Source organism: Malurus melanocephalus, unplaced genomic scaffold, assembly GCF_030028575.1.
Source record: "Malurus melanocephalus ecotype Western Australia unplaced genomic scaffold, MMel_1.1 scaffold_210, whole genome shotgun sequence".
NCBI classification, from domain to species: domain Eukaryota; kingdom Metazoa; phylum Chordata; class Aves; order Passeriformes; family Maluridae; genus Malurus; species Malurus melanocephalus.
This window is the reverse complement of record NW_026623442.1, coordinates 1005637-1028295: the sequence shown is the minus strand read 5'-3', so window position 1 is coordinate 1028295 and position 22659 is coordinate 1005637. Positions and strand designations below refer to the sequence as shown.

The 22659-nt window shown below is 40.3% G+C and overlaps 1 protein-coding gene across 7 annotated transcripts; it reads left to right on the top strand.

Annotated features, from left to right (window-relative positions):
* Nucleotides 1–200: 200 nt before the first annotated feature.
* CD47 (CD47 molecule) lies at nt 201–21215 on the top strand. Of its 7 annotated transcripts, XM_057373948.1 has the most exons (12): nt 201–303; nt 3808–4158; nt 5488–5526; nt 7682–7771; nt 9409–9510; nt 9891–9983; nt 10507–10602; nt 12108–12200; nt 13888–13919; nt 16202–16226; nt 16855–16882; nt 18836–18898. In XM_057373948.1, the coding sequence occupies exons 1-11, from the start codon at nt 258–260 to the stop codon at nt 16878–16880; spliced, it is 993 nt and encodes a 330-aa protein (XP_057229931.1). In that variant the 5' UTR covers nt 201–257; the 3' UTR covers nt 16881–16882; nt 18836–18898. The 7 variants fall into 7 exon arrangements, with proteins under 7 accessions (XP_057229931.1, XP_057229928.1, XP_057229934.1 ...); XM_057373945.1 differs by lacking the exon at nt 16855–16882 and having other exon boundaries at nt 18836–21215; XM_057373951.1 differs by lacking the exon at nt 16202–16226.
* The last annotated feature ends 1444 nt before the right edge of the window (nt 21216–22659 follow it).

Genomic DNA, 22659 nt, shown 5'->3' with positions numbered 1-22659 from the left:
TCGGGCGGGCGTGGGATATACGTCCTGCTAATTACTTTAAAAAGACACCAAAAAAAAAATCACCAAAACCAGGCCTTATGGCAGCGCATCCCGCCGACTGCTGCGGCGTCCCGGGGGCGGGGCTTGCCCGTGAGGCCGAGCCCACCCCGCGCCAGGGCAGCAGCCAATCAGCGTCAAGCGCTCCCCGCCCCGCCGCCCGCCCGCTGCGGCGCCGCTCGAGCCGTCGTTGCGCTCGGCCGGGCCGCCGCCGCTCCGCCATGTGGCTGCTGGCCGCCTCCGTGCTGCTCGGCGCTCTCCGCGCAGGTGAGTGCCCTCCGCACCCCTCACTCCTGCCTGCCTTCCCCTTCCCTCGGCGTCCTGACTCCTCCGGCTGCGGCTGCGGCGATCGCCTCGAGGCGCCTGCCCTGCGCTCCCGTCTCCAGCGGGTCCCGGCGTGGGTGCCCCGGCGGTGTCCCCGGCGGGGCCCCCGGGGTGCGAGGCGGGTGCGAGGGAAGGACCGAGCCGCCCCCGCGGCCCAAAGGAAGCGCGGGGGCGGATGGCGGTGGCGGCGGGCGGGGGCAGGTGCCGGGGCCAGCGGGGCGGAGCGGCTGCCGCCCGTCCTGCCGCCGCTCCCGCAGCTCTCGGAGCGGGGACTCGCGGTGCCCCTACCGGAGCTCCCGGSTGTCCCTGCTGGCAGCAGGCTCGTGTGGGACTGCGGTGCGTAGCGGTAGCTCGCCATCCTTTGGGAAGGAGCGGACACACACGCACACAAAACACACGCTGTCAGCCAGCCCCCGCCGCCACCGCTCCCGCATCCTCCCCGGAGCCGGCGGTGGGCTGCTTCCCGCAGAAGTTGCGGGGGAGAGGAGAGACGCCGTGCACAGAGCTTTGCTCCTCGCCTCCCTGTGCGTTAGGACAGCTCGATGTGCTCTCCTGAAACGGCCATACTGGTCCCCTGCTTCACACGGCCCAGGGTTAACGGCTTTTCTTGATCTTCAAAGTTAGGTTTGTGTGCCATCGATGTGCAGTTGWCGTCGCACAGTCTTAAGTTCTTGTCTCTGCCTTGGGAAGAAACTCGGTGTGGGGACAGAGCTAATAAAATTTGCGGCGCTTTCACCGAGGTGTAGGTGCTGTAGAGTTCTTCTGTCTGTAAGCACCACATGGAAGYTTGTGTGTTTAAAGCTGGTCTYGAAATTCTAGTCTGGATTCCGGAGTTAGCAGTAGAGTGGCTTAAATGCCAAGTGCCCCAGCATGGTTTGCAGTCGGTGAGAAGGGCAGGCTCCCATCAGGTGCAGTGACCAAACTTAACCAGTTTTGTCAACCATGTGCAGCAGTTCTGAATTTGCACTGCATGTKTCACTTGCATCAACCTTTCTGTGGAAGCTTCGCAACTGCAAKTTCTTCAGAAGCACCCACACTTCTTAGTGCAATGCTCTAAAATTGTCACCTTCATGTGWCACCTCTAAGGTGGCAATCCACGAGAAAGTTGGAGGCCAAGAGCCCACCCAGTAGTCCRCTGCCGGCCAGATTTGGCAGATTATTGGCAGAGGGTTCTGTTGGCTTCGCYTTAGCACCAGAAGATTGTTGGAAATCAGTAGTGGAAGTAGCATCTGCAGGAAGTAGTGGAGCTCCCTTTAGTGGGAGAGCAGCCCCGCAGGCTCTTCCGTGAAAGCAGCCGGGTTGCAGAGGCCGGAGCCCGCAGATCCGTGTGTGTGTGTGCTCAGCCGGAGCGGATCACAGGAGCGCTTCTGCTCCGGCTCCAGGCATCAACTGCGCGCCAGCAGAGCCGTGCAGTCAGGGATTGACAGCTCCCTACCCTTCTCTGCTAATACTAGCCAGAAAATTTCCATTAGTTTGTTTTAATTCCTTAGAGATGCTTGGGGGTTTTATTTACTTTGGGAAATAACTCGGAACATCTCCTTTAGTTGAAAATCAGCTTTTTTGAAGAAATGGAGCCAGTGGTGAACAAATTCCTCCTCCAAAGTTGTAAATGTGCTGGCTCTGAAAAAGAAAAAATACCCACAACAGTTTTTGTTGTAGTTTAGTGTGAAACAGGTATGAAATTTATTTCACAAAAAACTTTTGAAGGTTTTAATTGTATACATWTGTTTTTTATTAGGGCATAGGTTGAGGTTTCTGTACAGTTCCTCTTTGTTCTGCTTCTGCTGCTTTTATTAGTTTAAARATGCAACACAATGAGTAAACCAGAGAATACTTCTTCCTTTATTGCGCTGTCATGCATAATAAATACAGAGCCAGTTTATTATAAGCTTTTGATATTCAGTAGTAATCCAGGAACCTGTGTGAGAATATTAAAGAGATGTTTAAAACAGGAGTGCTTTTTAAATGTGATCTGAGACTCTTGATTTGGGGTGGGGAGAAAGAGCTGCTGCAAATAGTGATATAACTTTTATGGGTTTTTTTCTTCCTTTGCTTTTTCTCTTTCTCCCCTTGCCCTAATTAAGTTTAATCATTAAATACATATCGTCTTTTGGATCTGGTTTATACATGTGAGTGCAAGTGATTCCTCTGAAGTCCCTGAAGCTATTGCAGTTTGAAAGTCTCAGTGCTTACAGTATTAGGGGATTGTCTTGTTATACATGTAATTTCCCATATTTGCTTTTATCAGATGGATGTAGTAAAGCATTTTGAATTATTAATGTCTCTGGGACTTTTGGGAGCAATTACTATTAAGAAAGCTATTAAACTTTATTATGATTTCACACAAACAAGGAAAAACAGAGAAAATAAAATATTCAAAGCCTTAATAGCTTACAGCCAAGCAGTTTAGCTAACCTCTTCTGGTTCCTTCTGGTAATTTATTTACTAATGTTATGATTTTTTATATTCATAAGAACTGATAAATGGATCTTCATTTCCGATAAAATCAGAAATGAACCCAGGTCTTCCTTGAGACAGTGGTCAATCAGTACTAATGTTTTGGAACTGTGTACAGTGTGGGAGAGAGAGGGGAAAACCCARCAGTGATAACATAATCCTGTGAGGTGTTGATTTTCCCTTACCTGCACTGAATGCTATCGTTAGAAAGATTAGTCACAGTGATTTGTAATATGGGTTGGTCATTTTTACAGATTCTCAGTTTTCAGTTTTGTTGTGTATACACACTCAAATACTKAGTAATAATCTCATTTAATATATGGTATTGTGTGTGCACCTTCTCCATTGGAAAGGAGAAGGAAGAGAGTTCGCAAGAAATGATCTAAACCTATGGGCATTTGGCTCCACCTTCAGAGATAAGAAGGAACAAATGACAAAGCTCTCTTGACTAAGCAGCCCTGCCTGCCTTCTCTCAGAAGTGTAAAAGTGAGATTTTTTTTTTCCTTGTGTCCTTAATGAACTGTAAAGGAAGTTCGTGTGGAGCTGATGCCTGGACCTCAGTTCCTAGACTGTGTGATCAGCAGCAGAAAAYTGAATCAGTGGGTCAGCCTGTGGTTCATGTTACGTGTATGCTTTGCAGAAACTAGGCAGTGTTTTTGCATGTGGCATTTTAGGAGAAGTATTCAAGTAAATGGCAACCCAGGTGTTTTGTTTTTTTTTTTTTTTTGTTGTTTTTTTTAATAATTAGGATAGGTTATGGTATCTATACATTAAATAGATGTAGGAATGGCTGAGTTTGTGTGAAGGAGTAAGTAAATTATAATGCCTTTTTTCCATCTTCTGTTAATCCCTTAAAGCATGGTTCACTTTTTGTGGTTTCACAGGAGAGTTTGTTTTGTTTTCCCAATTCACCTGTTGTCATTATTTTTTCTTTGTTCTYGAGTATTAAGAAATAATTCTGAATGTGTCAATTTTCGTTTTCCTTTATAGGTTCTGCCCAGTTGTCACTTGTTGGGACAGATATTATAGAAAAAAATGACTGTAATGGAACAGTAGTTTTACCTTGCTACGTGACTAATCTACAGGAGAACAATGAAAAAGTCATGTTTGTGACATGGAAGAAGGAAAGAGAAGTTATTTTTTCTTATCGGGGTGAAACAAAGGAGTTTTATATTCGTCCATCKTTTCCATCAGCAAGATTGTTATCCCAGGGGGATTTAACCAAGGGTGTGGCCTCGCTGGTGCTCAACCGTAATGATGCAACAGTTGGAAATTACAGCTGTGAAGTAACAGAATCAAACAGAGAAGGAGAAATAAAAATGGAACTTAGAGACAGCACAGGTGAGTTGCCTGCTGTGCTTCCAGAACCCTTTGGGAGGGAAAGCAAGCAAAAATCTTAAGGGAAAGAGAAAAAYAGTGGACTTGGCAATGTACTCCTTTAAAGTGAAAATACAAAAATGTAGCATGCAGGCCTTCTAACTTGTTAGCTAACATGGATTATTTTGGTTAAAGTTAGGGGGGAGTGCTTCCTTGGGGAAGATTTGAACACATTTTTTCATTCTATAATAATGGCTGAGGGTGATTTACATCAAATGTAGGAAAAATCTATGCTTTCTCACATCTTTTCTATTATATAAGTGCTGATATATTCAGCAATGTTATTGCATTACATATTTCTGATCATCTTCCTGATATCTTTGTAATACTGAAATGTATACATCCATCACAGTGGCTGCAGAGATAATTTCTTGGAGGAATTGCTTCTTGCAACCTTTAACTCTGCTGGAAAGCTGCAGGTAGAACTGATAGAAATTCTGCTTTAAGAGCTCTAGAACTCAATCTGAAGGTAGGCAGTTTTCTACTGAGGTGGAAAATGTTACTGATAGATGATAACTTGTTASAGTTTTCTAGTATTAAATGCCATCTTGAGAAGATGTTGAAAGAAATTSACTAAATGAATTTTTCATCTAGAGAGTTGTTTTATGTCATCTTGTTGGTCCTGGCCCACGTTCTCCAGCATCTCTGCTGTTGGACCATGGGTTCGGCGGTACATGTGTGCTCTGTCCAGTGCTCTGCAGATGTGAACTTTCACTGGACTTTCACTAGGTGTGCCCTGTTTATCTGTTCTGCCYAGGAGGCTTGCCTCTGGAGAGCTGCTCACAAGCACTGAATGTGTTGCATGTGTGTAGCACAGGGAGTCTTACCCATGCACTCTAGAATTTTTGCTATTGGTTTTTGCATTGCACAATAAAATATTTGTGAAGCTCAAACGGATGTTGCTTGTGTCCTGCTGCAGACATTTGTGTAATTCTCAGCTGATTCTGGTTATTTAGTTAACTATATATCCTGCAAAGCAGATGTGGTCCTGAAATTGAGAGGGGCACAGCCACTGAGAGTGAAGAAGTGCGAAATCATTCCTTTTTTTGAACATTTCAAAAACAAGGGAAGTTTACACAGTTTCTGTTTCCTTCATTCTCTAACAGCTTACTCAGCYTCTTTTGACTGTTTGTGCCATTCAGTGTTAAGCTCCAGAAGAGGAAGTAAGGCTTGTGATAGTAATAGAATCAAGCCCCATTCGCAAGTTTTTGTTCTCTGTGTTGATAATTTTGAAATCGGTATAAAGACAACAAAATCGGAAACTGATATAATTTTTCTAATTTCATTTTCTAGTTGACAGTTGCGGCGACGAAACACCAGACGAAAAATGTGGTTGGTGAAAAATTTATAGTTTTGAGGTCTCATTAGGTTTGACAATATGTCTATGAAATGTAAAACTTAGGTTTGAGGGTGTAGCTGCAGGTAACACAGTTTCTTGCTTGCTTTCAGTTCTTCTGCACGACTTTTTGTTGCTTGCTCCTGCTCCATCTTCTAGAGAAACTCTTCAGGCAATAAGCTAATAGAAGAAAGTGTAGCAAGTGAGTTTTGAAAAGGGTTAGTGGATAATGGAAATCCTGTACCAGTCTTYACGCTGTCATTTCTGAGCAATGAATTCATGCTGTCACTACCAGCATATTCCAATTGATGTTTTTACGAAGATAGTCATACAAGAGCCAGCTGTCCTCCATCTCTTCAAAGAAGAACTCCTGGATTCACCTAGGCAGTGGGTAGCAGAGTGAGCAAGATTTCTGTGCAAGTGCCCTTTTCTTTGGGTGCACACTCTTTCCTGATCAGGAGAGTGACTGTCAAGTGTCCCCATTTTCTTTTTCCAATCTTCTTCTTCTCTTTTCTTCTTTTCCTGTCCTTCTTCTTGTTTCTTCTTTKCTTMTCTTCTTCCCCCGTTTCCTTTCCCYTTTACCCCTTCTCTTCACTCTTCTTTCCCCCCAGTCTGGAAGTCTCTCTTAACTTGGAACTGACTGCCCTGTATTGGCTCTCGAAATAGTACTTTATGCCAAGAGTTTAGTTGATTACTACGAAGCACCAGTGTAAGGGAAGTGTATTGCCAGGAAAATGCATTCAGCAGTTCCTCTTCCTTGCATGTTGCCTGCAGTTGGTTCTTTCAGACCCCAGGACTTGGACCACACGTGGTTCTGCCTTGCTTGAAGCCCTAGCAGATATCAGGCTTCTTGGCTGCTTCCTTTTTGTAATATCAGAGAGTATCAGCTGGAAATGCTACACAGAAGTTAAGTTAGTTCTCAGTATCTGCTTGCAGATACTTTCTTTCATTATTCTCAGTTGCATGGAAGGGCATTKCTGGAATTTGGTTTACCTGGAGGGTGACCACTGTGCATTGAAGTTGCTATTCAATATTAGTTGCTTTTTTAAAATTGCAAATGAAGCAAAAGCCTTCTTTTAAACAATTTAGWATATTAACCTCATTTTGATGGTTAACAAGTTGGCAGATATTTCCCCATTTTCTTGCCTGCCTTCAGCTTAGTGTTTGCCTTGTATTTCTGTTGTATGCGCTGTATCTTCTTCTGTGACCTCTTGTGGGAGGAGGGGAGGGAAGGGAAAGGAGGCARTTTATGAACTTAAAAGCTGTCCTTGGGGTATTTACTTAGCATTGAACATTGTGAGGTATTGCTGCTTAATTACATGTTTCTGGAGCTACAGATCCAACTTTTGTRTATGGAGAAAAAGTGTAACAAATGTACAACTTAATGAAGATTAGAAATTTCTTTGGAAGCAAATGGGCAGGCAGAGGAATGGTGGCAAGTGTAATRTAAGGAATAGAGACTTTGGATTCCACTGAGTGTGTGAGTCTAAATGAAGATATGAGCAGAGATGCAAGAATTAACTGCATTTTCTAGTTCAGTGGAGATATTTTCAGAATTTTATGTTGGAAGGTGGCTTACAGGATCTTAAAGCATGACTGACTGAACAGCCTAAGGCATCCAAAATGCAGGGGAAAAGTCTAAATGAATGATGTTGGGAAGACCTAAAATTAGCAAGGCAATGTTTCCCTCACTGGGGTTAGCCCCTGTGTTAGCTCCTGTATTCCTGAGTTACCACCACTCAGATAGAATAGCTGAAGAAGCCTCAAATTGGACTTCTAATATCTTCTCTGCTTAGCCTAAATACACTGYTTTTCTGACTGACAAATATTTTTGTAATTCCACAAATTCAGTACCTTGTAGTGCCAGAAATTAGCCCCAGCATATTCTCTGCTCCRGTGGAGGTTTAAGACTTCCAGTTTGGAAACACTGGGTTAACTGGCAGTGCTGAAGAAGTAGGTTGTCACACAGAAGATCAGGAAGAAAAACACACAGGTAGTGGACACAGGTTTATTGGCCTGTTATGATTCTTAATGCAAGATGACACATAGTACTGGGCAATCTAGGACATAGCCTAAGAGGAATGCTAAATATAAAGGAAATAGCCTCAGTTTTTGTTCTCTTCCTACTGTTTTTCTTTGCTTGTTGTCTAGGACCATGGTTCGTTCTAGTGGAAAGGGCTGTCATCATATCACTGATGTGGTTACTTGTTATTTTGTGTGCAGCTCAGTTAAGTTTTATTGGTAAGTATTGACTCTCTAATTCTTCACATTTGCTGATTTGTCCTGGAATCACTTCCAGGATAAAGGTATCTATGTAAAATGAAAGATRGTGCTCACATCTAAAAGATGTGTGGGAATAGATCCAGGTAATAMACAGAGACATGGTATGTGTAAAGCTTTTCTTCACTGTTGATTCACCATGATGTTGTTGAATAATTYGAAAATGTTTCATTATGTAGTCATAAAATCAATATGAGAGAAGGATGGTGTGCTCTCTTGATATGAAACTTTTCGTTAGTCTTTTATGACTGGCTGAATTACAATGTAACACTGACATAGGTGATTTTGTTAAGTTTTTAGAGGCAATACGTTCATTCACCAGTGTCAGGCATCCTTAGGTGTTCTTTATACACTGGTKCCCAAGATCTGTGCAATGTGGAATGTTCTTTGTGTGCTGGTCTTTCAGATGGTACAATTTGTTACATCAGTTTTTGAGATTTTTCATCCTTTTTCAATTTCTAGACTTGTAAAAAAAATTTTAAAAAGAAACATTTCAGCTGAGAGTCAACTCCATAAGAAACAGAAAAAAATTGCACTCAGAGTGATTTGAAATAATACGTATTCAGCCATCTGTATATAACTTCCTTTATTTTTCATGAATCTCTGGAAGTCTTATGTGTCTCTTCGAAGTTCCACCCGTGGTCAAAGGTTGAAAACTTTTTTTTTTTAAATTACTTTATTTCTGTATTGTTATGTTTCTGATTTTCATATTTTGTAATGGTATGGGAACCTCTGATCTGTTCAGGAATTGTCATTCCCTTGCATTCATATCAGAACTTCAACATTTTTAGGAAAGTAATAATTTMATGGAGAAGCACTGTCATTTTATAAGAGTAACTTCAGCATGCTTGGATGTTTTTTTTTTTTGCACCTGGACTATTCAGTGAGAGGTCTTGGCCTCTGTGGGGAAAAGAGTTGTGCTACCTCTAACATAATGAATATGAGTGTACTTACTGTTTGTCAGGATTTTTTTTTATTTTTTCCTTTAATTGTATTCTTAGATAGCTTGGGAATCCACCAATGGTACTTTATGCCATTAAATAGGTTGTTAAATTGGGCATGATTTTTCTGTGTAATACTTGGGAATGTATGTTTTCTTGGTTTGTTTGAGGTGGGKTTTTTGTTTGCRRGGGRTGTTTGWTTACAGGATTGGGTTTTAGGATTTGAGTTCCATTGGGGACAGAGGTGATGTGTCTGAGCTCATGCTGTGTCATGAGGAAGAGAATGAAACCAGGAATTTCTAAATCACTACTGATACTCATCTGAGTAACAAATCACTGTAACATTTAAATGTTAGCAGTGCCTCTACCTCAATTAACCTGTACCATGCCCCWAAGGTACTCTGATAACATACCACCTGAATTGTATGGAAAGAAAAATTAAAAAGTTGACTAGAACGCCGATGCCAGGTGTCATTTTTCTGAGTAAGCCATATTAACCATATCAAACAATGAAAACAAATTAAATCTTGGGAAAGTAAATAATTTTAATTTTTAGGAGTTTGAGTTTCTTTCTTTAGGAACAGTCCTAATCATAATTCTATGTATTTTAGTGAGAAAATCTGTATGCCTGATTGTTTCCCTCTTTGTCCCTTTAAGGATTAAAATATGAAATTGAATCTCTGAGGAAAGTGTGCATTATTGTAGCACTTGTCATCTTGGCAGTTTTAGCTTCTGCGGGCACTGCTCTTTTTGTCCAAGGTAAGTGATTAAAATTGCTCTCTTAGTTTAAGGGAACAAGAGCACACAAGAATCTCTTCTGTGCTGTAGTATGGAAGTTAGTATCACCTACTAATCGCCATCTACTAAGTTTTAAATGAAAAAAATACACAGACTGCAACAGAAACAGCATTGGGGTTGTCAGGCCTTCAGRTGATCATAGGAAGATGCAGACTTTAGATTTATTTTCTATCCCACTGCCTTGGGGTGAATATTAGCAACTAGAGTGACTTCTGGTGCTTCACTGGGATTTCTTCCTGAACCCAAGAAACTCAGTGATGCTAATGATTTATGTTTGTTGCTATGTGCTTTAATCCAGTTAGCAGTTTTGGTTTTACTGATTCCCACATAAATGTTTGCAGATGGCTATACTGTACGGAATCAAGCTGGCCTTGGCCTAACCGTAATCCCTGCTGTGATTTTGATACCACTTCAGTACATCATGTTTGGAATTGGTGAGTATTCATTTACTCACTAACATATGGATAGAAAAAAACTGAGCTTCTTCCATAATCTGCAAAATACTCTCATTTGTATAAACAGGTGCTACAATAGTATCCTGGGTTCATCACATTTCTGGTATCTCAAAGCAAAATATTCAGCCTATGTTTGTTGGGTTGAGTTGCTTCAGGGAGGAATTAGGAGTTACCTGCTTGAACACTGAGATTTAGGGTAGCACATCTGAGTGGTTTCTGCTCTCCCTTCCTGGGTCTAGGGACTGGATTGAATAACTAGTGCTTAAGAGTGTGTGTGTTCCATTTTTTTCTGCTTGTGGTTTGTTTATGATGTTTTTTATATATGAATAATTTTATGTATATATATACATACAAGAGCCTTGACTGGCAGTGACTTATGTGTTTCGTTGTCACACTGACTGGCTGAGCTTAGAATTTGGAGAGTATGATTTCCAGCTTTATGTGAATGATCTGCCTTTTATGTCTCTGTAGTTCAGCCTGATAATTTTCTTTTCTTTCCCAGTTTTTGACAGCTTACCGCAGACAACGTTGGCTCTGATAGGTTTGAAACTTCTTGGTTATATAATTGCCGTGGTTGGTTTTTCACTATGTGTCCCAGGTAAGCAATTTGTCATCTGTGAGAATGTGCTTTTTACTCTTGTCTACACCTGATGTTTAACACTAAAAGTTTGTGAAAATGGCTCCACTACATGGAATGTTAGCTGGTTACTTCTGTAAATGTAGTTTAGGTCTACTGTGCTAATGTTCTTTTATCTGGTGAAAGAGCAATAGCCCAAAGGCAGGATTACATTCATCAGTTTCATGACTACATTATGTAAACTTAAAAAAAAAAAAAAGAAAAGTTAATTGTTTCTGTTTTACATGTTAGTGTTGATTTTGGGTAACTATTTACTGAGGCCTAGGACATTTAGAAATTAAGTAATAATAATTGTCTTATGCTCAGTGATTCAWTCAGAAATTACTTGCTACTTCTGCYTGTYTGCACCTGAGCCCATKAATATTTYAATAATTAAAACACATTAAGAAGGTAAATGTGCAGACAGTGAACTTGGAAGTGTTCTCGGGCTGTTTTAAGTGTGATTATGACTGACACTGTTTCATCACTGAGCAACTGTCACTGTGATAAGGGAACACCAACGGAACACAGAACACACWGTGATGTCCCTTATCCCTGCCCCTGGCCTCTCTGCTTTCCCCTGTGCCACCAGAACCCCACAACAGACAAAAAGGGTCAGTTTAGGACTAAATGTCCTTGGCAGTATATTTAGTAGGAGAGGACATATTTGTGTTCCTTGTGGGCACTTTATACTCCTGATTTCTTGTTTTCTGTTGATTTGGTTGGGAATTTAAGATCTGTTTCTCCTTGAAACAGTTTTTAAAGGTTTGTCTAATCTAGGTGAAATGATAGTCCTTTTAGTGGAGTTGTGATTTGAGTTTTATGTTTATTGTTTTTATTTACAGAAGTGTTTGTAAGTTTTGTAAGTTATAATAGTAAAATAAGGCAATGAGAGATTTCTGGTAAAGCATTAAAACAAGGATKTTTTTATAATGCTCATAAATGAAAARTCCCTAGTTTTTTKGGGTGTTCTTCTCCTAGGTCACAAATGGTAGATGTTGTCTGTATCTCTGGAAGTTCAGCTCTGTGACCCTGCAGGGTTAATAAAAGCAGCTTATCCTGGGTTGAGCTGGCTTATCAGTAACAGTATTGTATTTTGTTATCTAATACAATTATAGTCCAAAACAGTTGGGATWGAAGATGCAAATTTAAATTTAAAATACAGTTAATGAAAGAGCATTATCAATTGCAGTGAATGACAGTAGAATCCACCAATGCTACTACAGAGTATCTAAACTACTAGAAAAGTGAAGCTAAGCAGGATAAATCAGTAAATGCCTTTGTATCACTAAAGAATGTGTACAAAAAAAGAAAGATGCAGGAGTAGTTCTGGGATAGCTTTGAAAGTAAAATTAATCATGACTGGTTTTATGTATTTTTGTATAAATTTATTATATGTATTTTACTAATCAGCTATATCTGGAAGTAAGAGTTTGTGCTTCTTTTGTGTCAGTTGATATAGATTTTTTTTATTGTGTTTTTCCCAGCCTGTCCTCCATTACATGGGTCTGTTCTGATTGCTGGCTTAGCTATTATGGCTATTGCAAGTTTGCTTAGTCTGGCTTATGAGTTTATTATGGGTAAGTAGCACCTGATATTCTGCTTTATTTTCAAGTAGACATTTATTTGAGAACAAGGTGTGATTTCACCATTGCATAGTTTTAAAAATTACTGAAAAGTTGTCTGTGTGTGTTGGCTTTGTTTCATAGAGCAYGTGGGGAATCTTGAGTTAAGAAACCCCCAGTTTGTCATCACAAACTGTTTTAAGATGAACACAGCCAGGCTTCCTAGGTTAGAATGTTTGTTGTAGGAGGGATGTTGCTGTTCAAGTTCTGCATTTACACAGYTGGCCAGCTGAAGCTCAGAATGAAGAGAGCAAAAGGGTGTCAGGGATTTTGTAGAGGATTGAGGGATGGTGGTGGCAAAAGCATATCAAAACATGGATTTAAAGAAGCAAAACCTACCTAGTGATTTGCCTTGGTTAGAGGTAGGTTAAAATTAGAGCAATGTGAATGCACACCTTTCATTTTAGTGAATCCTGSTTTTCCTCATGCCTAATTTCAAAACAGAGGAGAAAAGAATAGCAAGGCTTTGTTTCAGAAGCTGGTCTGTTCATCAGATCTCAAAAAGATGMGAGTTTGAAGATCTGCTAAATAAACAAAACCCAGCAATGCCCTGTGATGGGAATGCTGGCACACCACAGCATAACATTGTGTGCAGTCTTCAGCTTGGGTCAGAGTGACATTTGTTTTAAGCTGTGCTTGAGGGCTCTTCAAACACCTTGTTGTGRACACAGAATTGTACAATTGAGGGTRTRTTCTTACAGACTCAACCTGCTGAAGTCTTACAGTGAGTGCAGTCACAATTCTGCACCGAACCATGCAGTCTCCCAGGTTTAATGTGTGCATACCACTTTCAGGTCTCCAGCCTAAAGCCTGAGACGAGCTGTTGAAGGAAGATAGTTTCTGACAGAAATAACAGACCCTGAGATAGAGAAGATTYCCAGTAAAGAAGAAATTGAGGCAGAATGCCTAATATTTGATAGCCAAGATAAATGAAGATGAGTAAAAAATATGGCAGACATGAATCAATCGTTTTAGTAACAACAATAAATGTAGTTTTTTATTGACTTTGGTTTACTTGTATATACTTGCATAGTATTGACTTCAGTGCTGTGTGCTGCATAAATGTGGCATTTGTGATTTGATTATGCTGGCTGAAGAAGTCAAATGTGATTGTTGGGGTAAAWTCTAGCATGCCAAAATAAGCACAATGAATAGTAAGTAGCCTAATTCACTTTTAGAGCTGAGTGCATGAGTGAGGCAATTCACACACTGTACGTGATAAGATTATTTTGTTCCCAGACAGAAGAGTACTTAGAGGCTCTAAGAATCAGCAGATCATAAAATYAAATAACTTTGGATAGGGGAAGCTTCAATTTTKTGTTACTATTCTGTTACAAGTTTTWTCAGTAGACAGTACCTTTTCCTAGATAACAAGTGACAAGATGAGAGGAAATGGCCTCAGGTTGTGCCAGGGGATGTTTAGGTTGGATGTGAGGAAAAATCTCTGAAAGGGTGGTCRTCTGGAAGTGATGTGTAGGTGTGGCACTTGGGGACRTGGTTTAGTGGTGAAGGCAGCAGTGCTGGACTAATGGTTGGGCTTCATGTTCTTGGAGGTCTTAACAATTCTGTGGTTCTGTGTTTTTATTTGATTGATCATGACATTTATTCATCTGCCTGGTCACTTCTTTTGTAATTATTTTAGGTTCCAGAATGAAAGATCATCCTCGTCCGGGGGTAAGCTTAAAATTAATAAATTTGGGGTGACTAGATGGCTCAGGGGATTGTAGTGAGATACTGAACCTTTCTTCACTAGTTCGAATTCAGACCAGGTTGGTAGCAAGCAATAGTTCTGGCTGTGTAACAGATGTCTAATGTGGAGTGAGTTGGTGGTCTCCATTGTCCCTATTGAGTGTGTCTGTAGTACTGTGAGTGCCACCGTGACCCGGGGCCACTCTGGCTGTTGTGCCCAAGTGCAGTTTCCATTGCTGTCACTGAAAGGCAGTGGATGTCCAGGGAAGTTTGGCCTTCTTTTACAATGCACTCTTCCACCTGAATTTTTAAAAGATTTTTTGCTCACCTCATTGAAAAGCCTTTTCATTAAGGTGAGTGCAAAACAACCAGGTGGCCTGTAAGAAGGACTTAGAAGGTTTTTTCCTGTGGTCTTGTGYACCAGAACCCTTTGATTTTCTCTTCAGTTCCTGGCTATACAGATGGCATAGCCCTGACCATTTTTTCTGATTTTCCTACAATGCCCCTTAATTTCATGAGACCTGAAAAGAATGTCCGTCTTTAGGTAACACAGAACAAATTGAAAAATATCAGCAGTTTTGAATTGTAAACTAATACTTTCCAAAACAGTAATTTTCACAGACTTACCCAGTGCTTTTGAGTGATCCATGAATGTGAACTGCCTGATTTCTAGTGTTTTCCAGAAGCAAGGAAAGAGGCACAACTGTAAAACTTCCTTGTAGCAGGGGGATCTGGCAAATACTAACTCAACCCACCTCTTGGATGCCAGCCATCATTTAAAACACATTTTCAGGTCTCCAGTCTAGAGCCTGAGACCCAGCTGTTGAAGGAAGATAGTTTCTGACAGTGAGAGCTGACTGCAGTTAGGACATGAGATTTTTTAATTGTTAAATTTTTCAGTTTCCTTTGCTTTTGCTCATCCTTTTTCATTTTAAGGAAGAGTGTTTCAGAGGGTTGGTCTTTCTTTATGGAAGGAATATAAGTGCACAGAGTTAAAAAAAATAGAAGAAAAAGAGGGTAAGAGATAATTACATTGTAAAAATGAGCTGAGAAGTGAATTGAAGATATGCTTCATTCAMAATGAAATCTTGCCTTTATCTCACATCCTTGTGTTTATGTTAARAATGGAGGTAAAGGGGGCAAGAGGACGTTTTTTATTTCTTAAATTAGTTTTGGTTGTAAATAAACTTTGAGATATAAACCAGCATGCAAAATAGCATCCTTTGATGAGAACTCTGTTCTCTTCATGAGCTGCTCTCCTCACAGTGTGGTCTTCCACGTCAGCAAGGGTTTGAGAAATAAAGAAATAGCCACAGCGACACAGGAATGAACATCATGTTACTCTCTTAATTGGGGACAGGACTGAAATCCAAAGTAATTTTTAAAACTTGGAGGTCATTGGAAACYTCAGCAAGTACAAATATGCTGTTTGCAGCTGCAGATAACTGAGGGCTAGATAACAGAGGAATTCAAGTGATGTAATTTGTGTCCATGAACTTATGGCTGATATGGAAAGACCTGGTGGAAATTGGAGTGTGTTAATATGCTTCTTGTTTCCATCAAGGGCTGCTCAGCCTATATTGCTGTATTTTGAGGCAATAAACTGGTGTGAAGTAATCTTAAGAATGCACTTTGATTCTGTGTCATCTAAAGACTGTGGAAAAGTTAATATTGGTGAAGGGCTTCATTTTGACACTGGGGCACATTTAAAAAATAATTCTTGAGATTTTCTTGAGTCGGAGGGGGAAAAGGTGTGTATTTTGAAATCTGCCATCTTAACCAAGTACTGATTTTTTTCTTGAGCATTTCTGTAGATTGCGTGTGTTGTTCCYGATGATTGTCTACCAGACTAAATGCACAACTGTCGTGTATTTCTTTTTGAGGAGATTCCACTTGATTTGCTTGGCTACTAATTTTCTTTTCTTTTTTAGTCCTGCTGCTTTGTTACTAACCATTGATCAAATGGCAGAAATAATCAGTTAGGTTTTAGAGCTTAAAAGTAGTATCTGCATGGCTTCCGCTGCCACCTAGGGATATTTCATCTGGGTAAACATCACAGTAAGGGAAACAGCCTGGAGAATGCAGCTGTTGACTGATGTAATTTTTTTTTCAGACCTTTAGTCATTAATTTGATTAACATTAAGCTTTCTTCGTTTTTGTAGAATCACTACTTACTGTATATGTCAATTAGAGTAATTTAACTGTGGCCAGCCAGAAGTAAACATGAAGGCTTTTTATACATATATATATTTTTAAATGTTTTGCAGAAAGCTGTAGAAGAACCACTAAATGGTAGGTGATATTCAAGGCTTATCTTCTACTTAAGGGATTAATTATGGATAAAGATGGAACCAATAGTTCTAATTCCCAATCCCACAGCACTGAGATGGCAGATCAGTGTGGCAACTTACATGGCTCTGTGAGTCAGTAAGAGTTTGATTTCTCARTGAAATTTTGCCTGCAGCTCCAGACTCCCCATTTTATGACAATGTGCTTGCTAGCCAGTGGCATTGTTTGACTATTTTAGGACAAATCTTTGGTTTGCAAAATGTCYAGCTTTTAAGGGAAAAAGAGGGATTGGTCTTGAAAAGTGATGTTCACTCTTCATAAAGATTTATTTGGGTGAAATACTTAACRATCATTGCAAAATCTATCTTTGCCACTCTATTCTTTTCATATTTCTTTGGGTTGGGGAAACACTCTCATGGTGTTGGGAAACTGATAGTGCTTTAGGTGAGGGAAATTTACAGTGAAAAAYTGATTACTTAATTTTTTTTTCTTTTTTTGCTATTATGTTCATTAATTGGCATGCTGAGTAGTAACACRTTCTAACCTGAATTTTAGAACTAATCTGAATATTAATTATGAAGCATTTCTTTCTCTTTCACTCATTACTAATCCATTTGTTTGACTTTTAAAGATGCAAAAGGAGTGATGTTAGAATGATGGTAAGTCTAAATATATCTCCAGATATTTAWTTTAATGGCTAGGTATTTGAGGGGTTTGATGTTTTAAGTGTTACCCAGTGCTAATTTGATGAAACTTGGAGGACARGTTTCAGGGCAGGTGCTGTTCTTACTCAGATTATACTTAATTGAAAAGAATGAATACATGCATCCTATACAGACACAGAGGAAGAATGTGCATTCCTAAACCATGAAGAGGATGAGTCAGTCTGAGAACTGTGCAATAGTATTCTTCTGAATAAATGTGGAAAGTCAAATAGCTTTATGTTTCCTTTATGCTCATGTAGTKTTTAAGATGCATGGAATGTTTCCTTGGTGGTGGGTTGTTCTATTTGGGTTTTATTGTTAATATAACTAAGCTTTCTCTAGGCATTTAATTGGTGATCTCCCATGGAAATTCACAGGAAAGTGGTTTTTTAAAAGTAACTTTCTCTCCCTCTCCCCCTCTTTACATGTTACCTGAATTCTCTGGGTTTTGTTAGATTGTATTCCAATCAGATTTCACTTAATTATTTTTCAGATGGCTCTCATTGAAGAGCTTAAATTTTAGGTTAGATAAAGTTTGAAGATGAAAACAGTACTATTGATTCTTTTTTACTTAGAAGCTGTATTTTTCATGGGAATAGGATAAAAAAGCACTTGTTGATGATATTGGTACTTCTGTGTCTTCCTGGATACTGAACAAGCTTGTAATGAGATAATCAYTAGACTCYCAGCCTGGTACTCCTGCATTTAATKACAACATTTTGCTGCTTAGGATAAAGAGTAAGGTCACTCCAAATCTGGTAGTTCACTTGAAATATTTTTCTATCATGCTATTTTTAGGAGGCATGAATTGRCAATGTGGAAATGAGGTACTAGTTAGTTCTTATTGGAAAAAGGTGTRTAAGTTAGTTTTAAAAACAGGCTTCCTTACAAATACCATGTACTGTGTGGTTTGTGTTACTTATGACTACTAYATGGTTCATCCAGATATTCCATATAATTATTTTCTAAACCAGTAGAAATACAAGCAATTCCTCAGCACAAAGGATAACTGCACTGGTGCCTTATAAACACCCTGATAAATGCAGGTACCAGTTACTACAATGTGAGCAGGGAGGGGTGGAAGGCAGGGCCTGCACCAGAACTGGCTGCTTCACAGAGTCATTTGAGATCAGGAAACAAATAGATATTTGCCAGTCCATTGCATTCAGAGCAGACCAGAAGGGAGATCAGGATGGGCTCACTGCAGTTACCTCATACTGCTGAAGAGCAAGGCAGAGTTTGCCTGGARATGCAATTTTAAATAAGTTGCCTGGTTTTTCTTGGGTCTCATTTAAACTTATGAAAACCCTCCTTCTAGTGCTGAGGTGAAGCTTCCAAAAGCACAGAAATTGCCAATTACCCATTTCATTTTAGGGTAGAGCTAGAAGTCTGTCTGCTTTTTGTGCCCTGAAAGATGGCTCCTAACCAGTGACAGAAGGTTTTACAGATGGAAGGCAAATGCTCTGACTCACATGCTGGAGGCAGCAACCTTTTGAGCTCTACCTGCTTTCTACCTTAACCTTCCCTGGAAAATCCACACACAAACTGAAGCAGGGATGAATCAGAATCAGATGCTGAAGCTGACTAGCTTACAAAATAGCCTGTGAAAGTAAACCAGCATTAGAGTCTAGACAGCGTGGGTCAGACAGCTGAGCCACTTCAGTTTATTCCAGTTCACGAGTGAGAGCTCCAAGGCAGTGTCCACCTTTCTGTTCTGGAGAGGCTGAAGCATCACTTGCTGTTAGTAACACCTTTTTTCCACCATTTGAATGCTAAATGTGCTTTCAAAGTTTAAAATTAAAAAAAAAAACCACCCCAAAATCTACAGCTGTAACTTGTGTAGGCTGCACAAAATGTTGCTGTTCTTCCCAAACAATCTTTTTTTTTTCTTTCTTTTTAAATTCCCAGAACTGCAGAGTTATGTGATGCGTATACAAAAAAGTACACCGTTGTTGATACACCGTGGCCTTGAAGATGCACTACTCAACGAGAAGAAATTCAGGAATCTAGTTGTTTTGCATGTGTGGCAAAAGTGCTTTTGATACAAATGATGTAATTTTATAGTCACAGCAGCTGTAGCAAGGAACATGTGTGTTTGCCCACATGTGATCTTTATTTTCTTTTGTTATGGTGTATACRGGATGGTTGAGGATGAGAATATAAAAAGCACTATTTGCCCAGTACAGAGTCTCCCTGCAGTAATCCTTAGTGGTATTATTTTCAAAAACTATCATTAGTCACTGCTTTGGTAATGGGCCTGCTGAGCCCAGAGATTGCAATACCATTTAGGCTATTGTTTTCTTTATTTGTGTGCATGGACAAAGTATGGTTTATGTGTATGATACAAGCAGGAAGTAGAGATTGTACAAATACATCTTTTCTGACATTCAGCAAAATTTTTATTAAAAAAGAAATAAAAAGTCACACACGAAGTTGCATTAAGTACAAAGTTTACTCCCAGCTCTCCTGAAATTATGAATAGAGTTCTAATTCTGAGACATTAGAATTCCTCTCTGTGGACAGTAGTCACGTGTGCTCTGGTGGCTAATATTTTTGTCCAGCGAGAGGGCTCTCTGTGCCTCCTCTGCATCCTTTGATAAGAAACTGCTCAGCTGTTGGAGCCTAATTCAGCACTGGAATTACAGAGCACAGGAGCTGGTAATCTTAATGCTGAATGTGGTTCTTGTGTGTGTTCATGTTGTGCAGTGTGTGGAACTGGAAGCAATTTCAGGCTTTCTTAACTCAGTGAATTTGTGAAAGTTGTGGATGCTTCATAAAAATAGGAGTTGTCCTATTTAGTGTATTTTAGACAGAGTTTTAAAATCTTGTTTTCTTGAATGGAAAAGAGTTATATAATTTCTGACCCAAGTTTGTGTTGCTGCCATTATGTCAAAAACAGATGAAATAAAAAGTAGGAGGAGCTGATGAGGAGTGAGGAAGCTCAGTTTCTGTATATATCTAAGTGGTGCAGTTAAAAATCAGTTTACTAGGACTTGCACATTCCATGAGATTCTGCCATGTTTTTTACAGCTGTTTTGAGAGTTGTTCCAATATAGTTGGCTGCTCTTGGACTTTGTGTAYGCTTTGTAGAAATCTTGACACTGTCCTGTTTGTACTAAGGTACTGTATTTCAAAGGCACACATGGTTTTATCCTTCTAACAGTTTAAAACTTGGTTTTAGAAAGCTGTTGCCAAACAGTCACGTAATAAAATCCATGTTTTTAAAGATACTGAGTAATTTGGCACTTCTCAGAGTTGAATGTTACAAACTAAGGTTCATATCCATGTTATTGGGTGCACGTTGCAGGGATTTGGGTCCCTGCACGTTGAGCTCCGAGTCGCATCAAGAATTCAACAAAACRAAATTGAGGTGTCTGATTTTACAGTAGGTGCTGTTATAATCGTCTCTCTTGCCAAGGCTGCAGGATTGAGCCGTTTAAAGCAAGCCATGGGCCAGCCCTGACTGGGATCAGTGGAACTGGACACAGGGAAGAGGGTCATGGTCACCCCTGCGACCAAACATGGGAGAAGCATGTATGGCTCACAATTACTGTCCTGCTTTGTCAGTGGGAGTATTCGTGTGAGGTCTGAGCTCTTACATACSAATCTTTTGATACAGGTTTTTCCATAATCTCAGTGATCTCTAGCTAAAGATGGGAGATGATTCTCCATTAAAAATCTAGGGGTTTTTTTCTAATTAAGTACTGTGCAGTGCTCCCTGTTTATAACTAGTGATTCCCTCTGACAAGCTGAAAGCAGCAGAGGAATAAAATAACCAAATCAACTGGGATTCTGTTGAGGTATTCTGCCTTATAAAAACCACTCTGTACGATAGCTTTATGTTAACTTGTGTAAAGCAAGCTGCAGCAGAACCCCTCCGTGTCACCGTGGGAGCAGGCCGAGCTATTCCCAGGAGTTCTCAAAACCTGAGGAGCTCTGGCCATTTATGGGCTGCAGAAACACTGCCCCAGAAATGGGAGGAACCCACCATCCTGTTGTGTTAAGGGCTGGATTTCTTGTAGGTATGAATTTAAAAGCAAGAGGTTAAAAAATTGGGACACCCAGCCAGCCCTTTCCCACCAGTAATTTAAAACCAAAGTTGTTCATAACTGTATGCTTTTATTTGTGTGTGTACATATGTGTGTATATATAAATATATCGACATTTTAAATATCTATAGATCTATAGTCTTTACCCAAGAAATCGTTTTTATTTATGAAACATGAAATGATTTTGTAAATATTGTGCTAATATACCTAAAAAAATAAAGTCATTTTAAGTTGTTTTTGCGGGAGGTTTTCTTGTTGCTAGCACACTGAACTTCCTTGGCTGCTTCCAAAGATTCATAGTCATAGCTGCTTTTTTCCCTGTCTTTATTTATTACTGGACCTATAGGAATGTCCTCAGTATTACCTAGGCTGCTGCAGATGGTTTTGGGTGGGTTTCTCCTTAAAAAGGTCATCCAGTTGGTGAAGCAAGTGCGTAGGCTGCCTTGTAATAACTTCAGTTGTGCTCTCTGACATCGGCCATCCCGTGCTGTGGGAGGAAATGAGAGCTGAGGAGTAACGAGCTGCTGCTGCTGTAACTTCAGAAACAGCAGAGCAGCACCCRTGTCCAGCCTGTCCCTGCAGCCCTGGAATGGTATTTCTGTGAGAAGAGGATCCTTTGTGTTACTGCTGAAGCACTGCTGCCTAAATTCTGGGTTTCCTGAAGTTGTCTTTGATGTTTGACCATGGAGAGATGAGCTGCAAGTCCTGCCTGGTGGTCTTTGCACTCCCACATCCTCTTCAGTGGAGCTGAGCTGATGGGAACACTGGAATTAATGGCAATTTCCTGTTTGTTCAGGGTGATGGGAACTGTGGCTGTTTAACTGCAAGATCTCTTCAGAAATACTTTGTGGCTTCCCTAGACACACACTTCCCTCTCTAAAGGAGCACGAACCACAATTTGAGCTATGAAATTTAAGAGTTTTAGAGTTTTTGTACCAGGACCTAACTGCACGGTGAACTGCAAGCTCAGAAAAGCTGGTCCTAAAGCTCAGGAAATCTGCAAGCTTGAACTTTGGGATGAGAAAAATGGTGCTGATCCATGTGGYTGGAGAGTGTCTCAATGCAGGACTGTTGGAGATGCCCCGCTCCTGTGAACCAGAATGCTGCAGTCTGTTCAGCCAGGAATCCCAACCCAAACGTGAACTTCCAGTCCAGAAGCCTCCTGAAAGTGCTTGATCAGAGCTCCATAATTGTTTGCTGCTGACTTACCTGCATAATGGAAGTGGTTATTTTCACTCCAGGGAAGAATTTATGTTTTTTTTTTTTTTTTCTTATAGAAAAGAATTCTTTTGTTCTCTGTGCCTTTGTCACACATATAGCTGTCTTGGACTTCACTACCTCTTGCTTCCTGCATCCCTGAGGACTCTTGCAAAGCTTTCAGGATGAAAAAGGTGTGTGAGCCAGACTTTCTCTTGCTTCCTTGTTGGTTCCCTGCTGTGGCTGTTGCAGAAGCCCAGCAGGGGTAGGGCATGGCCTGGGAAGGGTACCCCAAACCCTGCACGCTGCAGCTGAGCTGTGAGAAAAGGGCAGGGAGTACTCAAAGTACAAGAAAAGGGCAGACCAGATTATTTTTCAATGAAATGATGGATTGGTGGGAAACTTTAATATAATACACAAATGTAAATAGCACGGAGACAAGGATCATCTGCTTTGGGGGAGGAAAGCTGCAGTGTTGAAACAAGT